This window comes from Sciurus vulgaris (genome assembly GCF_902686455.1).
Source record: "Sciurus vulgaris genome assembly, chromosome: 4".
Classification (NCBI taxonomy): domain Eukaryota; kingdom Metazoa; phylum Chordata; class Mammalia; order Rodentia; family Sciuridae; genus Sciurus; species Sciurus vulgaris.
In genome coordinates this window covers 26,657,914-26,669,949 of record NC_136464.1, presented here as the reverse complement: position 1 = coordinate 26,669,949, position 12,036 = coordinate 26,657,914, and the positions used below count along the sequence as shown (strand labels likewise).

General features: G+C 43.1%; 1 protein-coding gene across 4 annotated transcripts in view; it reads left to right on the top strand.

The window, feature by feature from the left end:
• The first annotated feature begins 1,908 nt into the window (after positions 1 to 1,908).
• The window catches only part of SUFU (SUFU negative regulator of hedgehog signaling), a 112,631-nt gene continuing 102,503 nt past the window's right edge, over positions 1,909 to 12,036 (top strand). For 3 of the 4 annotated variants that reach the window (XR_013763191.1, XM_079136342.1, XM_079136341.1), the window contains exons 1-2: positions 1,909 to 2,279; positions 6,584 to 6,718. Coding sequence is in view for 3 of the 4 variants with exons in the window: in XM_079136342.1 (XP_078992468.1) it covers positions 2,098 to 2,279; positions 6,584 to 6,718 (317 nt within the window). In the remaining variant the exon portion in view is untranslated. Of the gene's footprint in view, positions 2,280 to 6,583; positions 6,825 to 12,036 lie in introns of all 4 variants that reach the window. The other variant, XM_079136343.1, reaches the window with a different exon arrangement.

The following is a 12,036-nucleotide window of genomic DNA, read 5'->3' as shown; positions in this document are numbered from 1 at the left end:
GTTCAGGGAGAGGCCGGACCTTGCCTCCAAAGAACTACAATCCCCAGCATGCCTCCTACCGGGGTTAGCGCTCCGGTTAGCGCTGGAACCCCGCCTAGTTTAAGAGGCGGGGCGTAGCATTTCCCAAGCAAAGTGCTCTGGGCTTCGTGGTACCGATAGATTAAATAGAGAAATAAGATAATGGTGGTGTTGCATTCCTGGATCTGTACTCCCTTTGAAGAGGTTCACAATGCATGCTTAAGTATGTATGTAGTAGTCTTCTCGACTACTTGTGTGTAGTTGGGTTTGGATTCTACAAATCAGTCTTTACCACTCCCCACCCCACGCCACCCCACCCCACCCCCTTTAATTTTTTTTTTTTTTTTTTTTAGTACTGGGGATTGAACCCAGGGGTGCTTTATCACTGAACTACAGCCCCCGCCCTTTTGAAACAGGATCTCACTAAGTTGCTGAGGCTGACCTCGAACTTGCGATCCTCCTGCCTCAGGTTCTGGAGTCTCTGAGATTACAGGTTTGCGCCACCATCCCCGGCTCCCTTATCCCTTCTTTTGGACAATATAAGATTGCTATATTTTATTTGGGTCTATAAGTATATAACATCTCCTCGTATCTTACACTCAAAGGAAATTCTAAGTCACACACACACACACACACACACACACGGAGGAAAGACATATTCCTAAAATAAGGAAAAATAAATGGCATACACTTAGCTTGAAGAAGAAGACAAAAATTATACATTGTCATTTCTTTTCGCACTTTCTCCTGAATAGGGGTAAACTTTGTAACAGGCAAACATTGTCTGAGTTATTGTTTCATTTTGGTACCAGGGATTGAACCAAGGAACACTTAACCACTGAAGCACATTCCCAGCCCATTTTATTTTTTGAGACAGTGCCTCTCTAAATTTCTAAGGTTGGCTTTGAACTTGCGATCCTCCTGCCTCAGTTCCCGAACCACTGGGTTTACAGGAGTATGCCATGGAGACTTATGTGTGTTTCTTTCTTTCTTTCTTTTTTTTTTTTTTTTTTTTTTTTTTTTTTTTTTGGTACCGGGGATTGAAATCAGTGAACCCCGTCCCCAACCCTTTTTATTTATTTTTAAAATTTTGAAACAGAGTCTTGTTAAATAGGCCAGGGCTTCACAAACTTGCTGAGGCTGGCTTTGAACCTGTGATTCTCTTGCCTCGGCCTGCAGGAGTCGCTGGGATTAACATGCGTGCACCACCATGCCGGGCTAGGGTTCGCATTTGGAATTTCTGGTAAAGGTGATGTTTTGGTGACTAAAACATCGTCTAAGGGTTTGGGAACTGCTCTAGTATCTCTTGCATTTTTATGAGGAGCAGGAATTGACCCTGATGGGTGAGAAAATGGAGGTGAAGAGAAGTTATATATCCAATGCTTTCAAAAGAGCCTACTGCATTTTTTCTCTGGATTACTTCTTCCTTTCACGTCGTAGGGGCCCTTTTGTCAATAGCACTCGTAAGTGTTAAGATTTATAATCTACAGCAAGCAAAGACCAGCGAGGGCCTAGGTATGATCCCCAGCATTAGGGGAAAAAATCTGTTAAAACTAATGCCAAACGAACAAATGTACCAATCTGTTTTAGATTTATGTTTAAATTGTTGTCAGAAGGCGTGTCAGCAAAATAGTGACAAGCACTTTGCCGGCGCATTTCCCAGGGCTATCGTGGGACCCTAGCACTTCAAAAAGATGCTTCATCTCTATTTAAACCAGGGTTCCTCCTAACATTAGGGGGAGACCAAGAGCCTTCGGATACAGAGATAGGGAGGCGGAGCTTATTGTCAACTCACGCCTTCCCCACCTGTGATTGGCAAACACATTAACCAATGAGTGGCGGGACAGGGCGCGCCGCGCCCCGCCTTCTCTAGCTCCCCGCGGCCCCGAGGCACCCTCTGGCAGACTCCGAGGCGGCCACGGCTTGGGCGGACTGTGCACGGTGCGCAGGCGCGGTGCTAGACCTCGCTGCAGCCCCCGTCGCCACCGGGAGTCGCACCCACTGAGTCCGCCCGCTGGCGGGTCAGTACGCTCGCCCTCCTCCGCCCTCCCGGGTTTCCACAGTGCCCTACGCACCCAGATGGCGGAGCTGCGGCCTAGCGGCGCCCCCGGCCCCACCGCGCCCCCGGCCCCTGGCCCTACTGCCCCTCCGGCCTTCGCCTCGCTCTTCCCCCCGGGTCTGCACGCCATCTACGGAGAGTGCCGCCGCCTTTACCCTGACCAGCCGAACCCCCTCCAGGTTACCGCTATCGTCAAGTACTGGTATGCCCAGGGCCGCGGGGAGGACAGTGGCGGGCCGGGAAGGCTTAGAGCGCCTGGGGCGAAGTAATTTGCGGGAGGGGGAGGAGGTGGAGGGGAGGTGAATGGTTAAGGCACTGGGAAGGAGGGCTTCCTGCTGCGAGGGAATGAGTTAAGGCTGAAGTTAGGAATGGGGACAAAGGGGTTAACGGAGCCTGTGGGTACTGGAAGGGTTAACTGAGATTAAGAGAATAGAGTGAGAACTGGGGGTGTGTGTCGGAGCAGAGGGGGAACGGTATGAGAGGGAATTGTAAACGTGGTGAAAGGAGGGGGCGCCTTTAGGGGGTCATTAGTGGGCGAGGGGAAGCCAAGGGGGCGGCTGAAGTGGGATGGGGGAGGCGAGGCGGGGCCTGGGGAACATATGAGAGGGCTTTGGAGGAGCGAGGCTGGAGAAGCTCAGAGGGCAAGAGACTGCATGGGCTAGGAGCGGGTCTGAGGTCCCTGGGACTCTCTTGTGGGTTATAAGCCGAGCAAGATGAGAGCGCTGTGCTTGTAAAGAGATAAGGAGGAGGTCTCCTTTTGATACCCTCGGTTTGAGCTCCTAGGTTGTATCAATGCAAAGCTGTTGCTTTTGAAATTTGGTGGAGCAACTCTTCCTGATAAACTTTTTGCTTACTCTGCACAGTTCTCTTTCTCTCTGCAGAACTTCCTTTTGGCTTTGCAGCTGCTTTGCTTTAAGACGTTAGTTAAGATCAGGAGCAGAGCGAGCCATGGTTTGACTCAGGATGGAAGAGAACCACAGCTTCCCACTTCCAGTGGGAAGTAGATAATGGAGACCTGGTTCGTGGGCAGGGAGGAAAGAAATGTCATAGGACATTAAAAGGAGCCTCCTGTTCACAGCTTCAGAATTTAGGCAGCAGTTTCCTTGGGAAGCCCAGGGTAACCTTTAAGTCACTCTGTTAAGGGTCATTTTGCTGATGGGCTGCCCTTGGTGTAAGAATGGTCTTTTTTTCCCATTGTTTGCAACCTGTTTTTACTTTAGCCTTCAGGCAAAACAGGTGTTATGAAGACTGTTGAAAATAGCCTGTTCTATGGTCTTGGAGGACCAAAAGTTGACTGAGGAAATGGTTGAATCTGTCCAAGATTACATTCATGCAGGCACTGTACTAGAAGATCCCTTTCAGAGGGTCCTAAAGATCTGTGCAGGTTGCTGTTTGGCTGATGGCAGTGGGCAGACCTGATGGGAGAAGTGAATGTCTTTGTTGGTTACCTCTCCTTTTAGGACTGAGTCTTCTCCATGACAACTTCTTACTGCCTCTGGAGATGACAGTCACTAGGCTGTACAGGGCTGAGGCTGAGGCCAGCACCCCCTGTCAATGGGAGAATGCAGAGAAGGTTGACAATGTGAAGAGCCACCTGCTCTGTAAGGGGTAGGTTGGGGGGGACACGCGGAGCACTCTTTTCTGTCCTTGTAGCTGGAAGAATGTGTGGCAGGCAGTGCGGTCCTCTCTGGCAAACTTTTCTTTACGTGAGAGGAGTTTTTGAAGAGTGCTTCTGAGTGGAAAGCAGCTCTTGCTAACTTAATCACCTGTTCTAATTGCACCTCTGTATTTAATTGTGTTGTGATGAACTTGTCCCCTGTCCTAAGAAAAGTGGGGCTGGCTCTGCCATGTTGTTTGTTCAGTCTCATTCGAGTTTGAGAAATCCCTACATAGGGCAACTGTTTTTATGTCCCCAAGCAGTCATCAAGGTTAGAGTTGTGTGTAAAAGATATTGAAGCACCATGCAAAGAAGTTAGAATATAGTTAGTATTACTAATACAGCAGTATTTTTAAATCCTGCAGCAAGCTTGTTACCTGGCCATGTTTAGAGATGGGCCAGTATACAGTGACAAATAAGGAGAATTGTATAGCGCTTTGAAAATTAGAAATTCCACCTAGATGCAGAAAAATCCGAGAACAGCTCAGTGTGTGGTTCTTTCTAAGATTCAGGTGGAGGGGTGGAATTTACAAAATCAAGGTACTGAAATTAATTCATATCCCTTATATTTGGAATCCCACCATCCTCTGGAATTCTTGTAGGAGGATGACTGACCCAGGCTGCCTGGGTCTGGCTGTGACCCAGGGTGCCTTGGAATTCTTTTTACAGTGGAGGGGTGGCTCTTTGGCAAGTGGTCCCTGGCCAGCAGGGACATTTTCATTGAAAACTGAGACTTTGATGAGCAAGGATCAAAGCAGAAAAGCAGAGCCTGTGCCCTGGCTCCATGCCAGTCTCACAACTGCCCTGTGGAGAAAAGTCAGATGTTTGAGAAATTAAGGTGAAAGATACTCTGGGGTCCCTGGGTAACATCTATTTCCAAGTGCAAAATTGATTGTTTTCCACATACTCACCTGAGTCTGAGTAGTAGAACAGAACACTCTGAGCTTGGGGATGGGGCTTTGTCTGACTCTTGGTCATTCCCTGACTCTTAGTAAGCTTCTTCTTAATGTGACATCCTCCTGGGAAACTTGGTGGGCAGGAGTGCCACAATGGTGTGGCAGTTCAAGCAGGGAATGATGAACACAGTTTTACAGCTCGTTGCTGTATGGTCCTAAGCTATAGGAGGGGCAGAATTGGGAATTTGCAGCAGGAAACTGGAGCAGTTGTGGGGCTTGTAGTCACTTCCATCTGTTCTGGGGTTCTGCAGCCATAATGGGGTTCTTCCAGGGATATTTACCCTTTTCTTTCCTCCTTCCCCCTGTAGACGTCTAAGTTCAGTTGGTCTTAGAATTGGTCACATGATTTAGTGAAGTCAGAGTTAGGGCAGATGTAAAGATTTTTCCTTTTTTCCTAACTCAGTTGAGATTCTAAACTATTTATAATAACTCTCTTCCAAGTTCTATAAATAACATCTTTCTTTTAAAAAAATTTTTTTAGTTGTCAATGGACCTTTATTATCATTTTTTAAGTTTATATGTGGTACTGAGAATCAAACCTAGTGCCTCACACATGCTAGGCAAGTGCTCTCCCACTGAGCCACAACCCCTGCCCAAATAACATCTTTCTTAGCAGAAAAATAAGGAGTTCTACAAAGGCAAATGATATCCTTGCAAAGAGGATATAACAAGACCTACTTTTTAATTTTTTTTTTACTGCTGGGTGTTGAACCCAGGACTGTACTACTGAACTACATCTTCAGCCCAACCTACTGGTTTTAAATAGTGTTAAAATAGTGCTGGAATTGCCTGTCTTCTGTTTGGTTGTTGGTTTCTCTTCAGCAACTAACCCACCTTCAGAGTGCACTCTACCAGTGTCCCAGTGGCCAACAAGTTTTTGCAGCCTGTGGGATTGGGGTAGCTCAAAAGCAGCGTTTGTGGCTAAATGCAGACTTCCTTCAGCTGATGGTTTCCATTTAGTCAGATTTTCAAGTCTTCCAAGTTTCCCTGTCCATTCTGAAGATTTTTTTTTTTTTAAAGCACTAATTATGCTACTAAAGGGAACCCTTATTGAATTAAATTCTCAGAGTGAGATAATGACTGAATCTCTTCCTCAACTGCTTCTCTGTTGAATTACAAGGGAAATTTAATGTGGTCCTCAGGGCTCCAAGTCATTTAATGTCTCAGCTCTATCTTTGAGGCAACAGTCTCCTGGGATCATCTGGATGCAGGCACTCAAACAGCTCAGCCTGGTTCCTGCTGCAGTTCTCTGTGCAGAGCTGAGCTAGCCTAAGTTTGGCCTTTGTCACTTATAATGATAAAAGACCAGCTTTGGTCTATGGGGTGCAGGCCAGGGTCTGCTCGGACTAGAGGCTTTTGGTTTGTTTAGAACAAACTGTAATTAACATAGGGCACAATATAGTCTTTCAGGAATTAGCTGTCTAAGAGGCAGGCGTGGAGCGGAGCCTCTGCTTCCAGGAACAATGCCCATTGGGGATGCTCCGGATGGTCATTCAGCAGAGGCCAATTGATTGACCGATGCACCTCTTGCCTTGAAGCTTGGCATATTTACAGGCACCATAGAAGAAGAGTTAATCCCTGCCAATCCCATTTGGGATCTGTAATTTGAAACAGGAGAAAGCAAAATGGGCAACCACTGAGTCAGTTTTATTTCTAAAAGAGGCCCTGCCTGTTGGAGGTAAGAGAATGGAGCTTCTTGTGCATGTGGAATTGGGCAGCCTCAGCTGCTTATCCCTTGGTCTCATTCCCAGAGAGGTGTAGCCTCTTTTTAGTTATCTTTTGTCCCAGATTCCTCCAGGAGGGGGCCTTTGGGTTTGCAAAGCAGAGTCCCTTAGTTTGACATTGTCTGGTTTCCAGGATCACACTGACACCCCTGTTTTTTGTCTTTTTCAGGTTGGGTGGCCCAGACCCTTTGGACTATGTTAGCATGTACAGGAACATGGGGAGCCCTTCTGCCAACATTCCTGAGCACTGGCACTACATCAGCTTTGGCCTGAGTGATCTCTATGGTGACAACAGAGTCCATGAGTGAGTGTGTCCCACCAGTCTACTTTCCACCTACCATTCCTTACCTTTCAGCCTTATTTCTGAGTAGGGGTGATAATGTCAGTCCTGTGAGGTTGACACTTCTCAGGTAATACCTCTGCTTATATCTTCTTGTGCTGAGGTGGTGTAGGCTAGCATCTGAACACTGCTCCTCTGCTGTAGGAAAGTATTGATGATGAGCAAGAGTTCCAAAACCACCAGGTTTTTCCAAGTTTGCTATGGAATTTGGGCTTTGAGGACAGGCAGCATGACTCTGACCCAGAACTCAGGCTGATGCCTCTGTTTCCTCCTACCCTGACCAGCTTACTATGAAAAAATTTAAACATAAAGCAAAATTGGATTTTGTAGCAAGCACTCATAATATATCCACAGCCCAGATTTTACCATTAATCTTTTACTGTATTTACTTTTTCACAAATATATTTCTCTCTCTATTCCTTTATCCATTTTACTTACTTCATGTTTATTTGTTTTTTTGTGTTTTTTTTGTTTAGTTTTGTTTTGAGACAGGTCTTGCTCTGTTACTCAGGATGGCCTCAAACTCGTGGGTTCAAGGGATCCTCCCACCTCAGCTTTACCTACTTTCTTTACACTTGCATAATCTGTGCTTAGATTATCAACAGCATGTGTTTTCTCCTGGTCTACTTCCAGTTGTTGCCTTGCACACTTTTAAATTATACCCCTCTTTCCCTCTATAATCAACTAATTTGTGTTTAGGGAAAGCAAACACATTTCATTTTAATTCCACGTTAAACATAATCAACTTAGTATTAAATTTTCTTAAACAATAGCTACAATTGAAATAATTATAAAAGGTAACAGTATAGTCAGGTGTGGTGTCACAAACCTATAAATCCTTTACTTCGGAGGCTCAGACAGGAAGATTGTAAGTTTAAGGCCAGCCTGGGGAACTCAGTGACACACTCTCTCAAAATAAAAAATAAAAAGAGCTGGGTATATAGCTCAATGGTAGAGTGCTGCTGGGTTCAATCCTCAGTACTGAAAAAGAAAAGGTAACAACTTTTATTAAGTACTGATTAGGGACCAGCTATTCTTCTAGTCACTTTATATGTTACTAATGAATTTAATTTTCACATTAACTCTATAAAACTGGTAGATGGTAATATTCACCCCACTTTGCACATAAAGAAACTGAGACACAAAGAAGTTTTTTAACTGACAGAGCCAGGACTTGCATGCAGGCAGTCTGGCTCAAGACTCCATATCCTTGTTTTTTTCTTTTCTTTTTGTGGAACGGGAGATTAAACCCACGGTCTTGCACATAGTAGGCAAGCACATGACCACTGAGCTATTTCTCCAGCCCTGAGAGTCCATAGTCTTTTCCCACTCTGCACCCACCCCCCCAATATTGGGGATTGAACTCAGCGGTGCTTTACCACTGCACCACATCCCCAGCCCTTTATTATTATTTTTTTTTTTTAATTTTGAGACAGGATCTTACCAAATTGCTGAGCTAGCCTCCTCCTGCCTTATTCTCCTGACTAGCTGAGATTACAGGTGTGTTCCACTGTACCCCACTATTCTCTCCCTCTTATAGATAAAGAAACTGACTCTCTCAAAGTTAAATGAATTGTTTAAAGTCTCATGTCTAGACTATAAATGAGCTGGTATTGAATTGGGTTCTCTGATTCTAAAGTCTGAGTTTGTAACCACTGGGCTACACCAACTCTGACTACAGGCCCAACCCCACTTCTTCTTTCCTCATATTAAGCTCAGAGGCCCAGGCCTCATCGCCTACTGGTTACAGGTTGGGAGCAATGTCTGGGCCTATCTGCCTTTTCAGCCTTCCATGGATTCATTGTAGTACCAGCTTTGGGAACAGGGATTTAAACTTGCCTGAATGGGGAACCTGCATTACAGTATTAATAGTGGAGATAGAATAGTAAATCAATGTGGAGAATAAAGGAACCATAATGGGTTTTAATTTATATTTTTAATAAGAACCTACGGAGAATATTTAATGTAACTAACCTGTTGACAGATTTATTCTAGTTAAAAGAATACTATTTCCTACGTAGCTTAAAGATTCTTCCAGTCTATCTACTTACTAGGTATGTGCCTAAGGCCCCAAAAAACATGCTAAATGTAATAGAGAAATGTCCATATTTTGGTAGGACCAATCTCTGAATTTGAAATAGGGTCTAACTTACTGTTTTTTCTAGTTTAACACTGCTCCCTTACATGTGTATTATTTCCTTATGATAAAATGCTCTGATATGCCTATGTCATGTATGATAAGAGCGAGGCCTCTGTTTGAACTCTCACCTCATTTTTTAAGCCTAGTATTTTTGTTTAATATTTTTAGTTGTAGATGGACACTACACCTTTATTTTTATTTATTTACTTATTTTTATGTGGTGCCGAGGATTGAACCCAGTGCCTCACACATGTCAGGCAAGTGTTCTATCACTGAGCTACAACCCCAGCCCAAGCCTAGTATTTTTACCATTTCATTCACCACTAGAAGGAAATGGAAGGAATGTCCTCAGATATTTACCCAGTTCCACTCTGTGCTGTCACAAATGCCTTTATAATTGATCTTGTGCGGGTATGAGTGGTTTCTTCTTGATAATGGTAAGTTTCTTGAAGAATGATTTGATTTTCCAAACACTGCATGTGGTGAGATCTCTTTAAAGTGAGTTATGGATCTAGGATGGTGGTGAACGCCTGTAATTTCAGAGATTTGGGAAGCTGAGGCAGGAGAATCCCATGTTTAAGGCTAGCCTGGGCAACTTAGCTATACCCGTCTCAAAATAAAGAATTTAAAAAGGACTGGGGATGTAGTTTGGTGGTAAAATGCCTCTGATTTCAATCCCTTATACCCCCCCCCAAAAAAAAAAAAAATTACTGAATTCTTATTTAACATGGTACTTGAAGCTGAGGTCAGAAAGGTGTTCTGCTACCCAGTGTAGTTGATAACAGGTGCTGGATTGGAGTTAAAGCACAGGGATCTCTGACAACATTCTTCTTCCACTGTCTTTTGTTTTCTCATTTAACAAAAAAAGGGGGAGAAGCATTAGGTTATTTTTTCAGCATATATTTATCAGGCACCTGTTGTGTGTCAGATACAGAGCATCATAATGTCTTGTGGACAAGATAGTAAGACATAACTCCTGTCTCAAGGTGCTTATATTTTAGAGGAGAAACATAAAGAGATGGCTATTAATAAATGCTTAAATCCATGGGTGTAGAACATGATCTGGGAGCATAGTGGAGGGAGTGACTTTTAATCAGTCCACTGGATTGGAAGAGGCTCCATGGAGGAGGTGACACTAAAGAGGAACCTTGCAGGAAGGACTGGGATGTGATCTGCAGCCTCTCCCTCCAGGGTACCAATACTGACGGTTAGGACTGCAAAATCTATGTTTTCAAAACTTCTAGTGCCACCATCACAATTATTTTATGCTGCTTTTAAATTGTCCTCTCCTTTTTAAAAAATTGACATAGATATATTTTTACTTTCATTTATTTATTACAGTAGTGGGAATTGAACCCAGGGGTGCCATCACTGAGCTATATCCTCAGCTCTGTTTTTTTTTTTTTTTTTTTTTTTTTTTGCGGTGCTGGGGATCGAACCCAGGGCCTTGTGCTTGCAAGGCAAGCACTCTACCAACTGAGCTATCTCCCCAGCCCTCCTCAGCTCTTTTTAAAAAAATTTTTTCAGACAGGTTCTAACTAAGTTGTCCAGGCTGTCCTCAAACTTGCAATTTTCTTGCCTCAGCCTCCCAAGTTGCTGTGATTACAGGGATGCCCCACCACACCCAGCCTTTTTTGTTTTTGTTTTTTATTTACCTGACATAAGTATACTTTTTGCAAAATTTTTACTTTTTTCCATATTTTTCATTGGTACATTGTCATTATACATATTGTCAGAATTCATTGTTACTGGATATACTTTTTTTAAAAAATATTCTTAGTTGTAGATGGACATAGTACCTTTATTTTATTTATTTATTTTTATGTGGTGCTAAGGATTGAACACAGCTCACACGTGCTAGGTAAGTACTCTGCCACTAAGCTACAACCCCAGTCCCTGAGATATACTTTTAAAAGCTAAATATTACACTGGGTGTGGTGGTGCGTGCCTTATAATCCCAGTAACTCAGGAGGCTGAGGCAGGAGCATCACAAGTTTGAGGTCAGTCTCAGTGACTTAGTGAGGCCCTAAGCTACTGCCGAGATCCTGTCTCAAAGTTAAAAATTATAAAGGGCTAGGGATGTGGCTCAATGTTAAGCACCCCTGGTTTCAATCCCTGGTACCAAAAATAAATAAATAAGTTAAATTGCTGCCATGCGTGAAAATTAATATCACTTCTTATAGTCTAAGGTAATTATGGAAATAAGCAATGAAAACAAAACAACATTATTAAATCCTAGGTTAATTCTGTGGCCTGTCCAGAAGGTTCTAAGCCAGATTTCTGTTTATTCACGAGATTACCAAGTATGGGAAAGATGCTAAAAAGACATTTAAATACCAAATAGAAATCCCCTCCATAGGATCAGAAAAGTTGAAAGACAATCGAAAAGGGAACTTTTTATTTCGTTAATTGATCCAGTATCCACTATTATTTATTGTCATAGACAAGTTTCACACTTTGGAAATATTAGTCTGTCTTCCTTAATTGTACACTTGAGGAAGGTATAGTAGTTGCCAAAGAACATGGGCTGATTAATGAGAAGTGCAGGTCAAAATATGGTTTCCCTAAATCCCCACTGTTCTGTGTAATGTCTTGTGGTTGAGGGATAGGAAGGAATGGGACATTTTTTTTTTTTTTAATTATTTTTAGTTGCAGATAGACACACACGTTTGTTTATTTGTTTTTATGCAATGCTGAGGATTGAACCCAGTGCCTCACATATGCTAGGCAAGTGCTGTCCCACTGAGTCATAGCTCCAGCTCTATTGTTTTTCTTTAATAATATAATATAAGCATGCTTTTTCTTTTTCTTTCCAAATAGGTTTTTCTATCATCCAGGTTAGTACTTTTTTTTTTTTTTTTTTTTTTTTTTTTGTGATCTTGCAGATTAAACCCAGGTGTGCTGTACAGCTGAACTATGTCTCCAGTCCTTTTTTTAAATTTATTTTTTATTTTTATTTTTAATTTTTGGTACTGGAGATTGAACCCAGGGGTGCTTAACCATTGAGCCACATCCCCAGCCCTTTTTCATATTTTATTTTATTTTTTTATATTTTATTTAGAGATAGTCTTAAGTTGCTTAGGGACTCACTAAGTTGCTGAGCCTGGCTTTGAACTTGTGATCCTCCTGTCTTAGCCTCCCA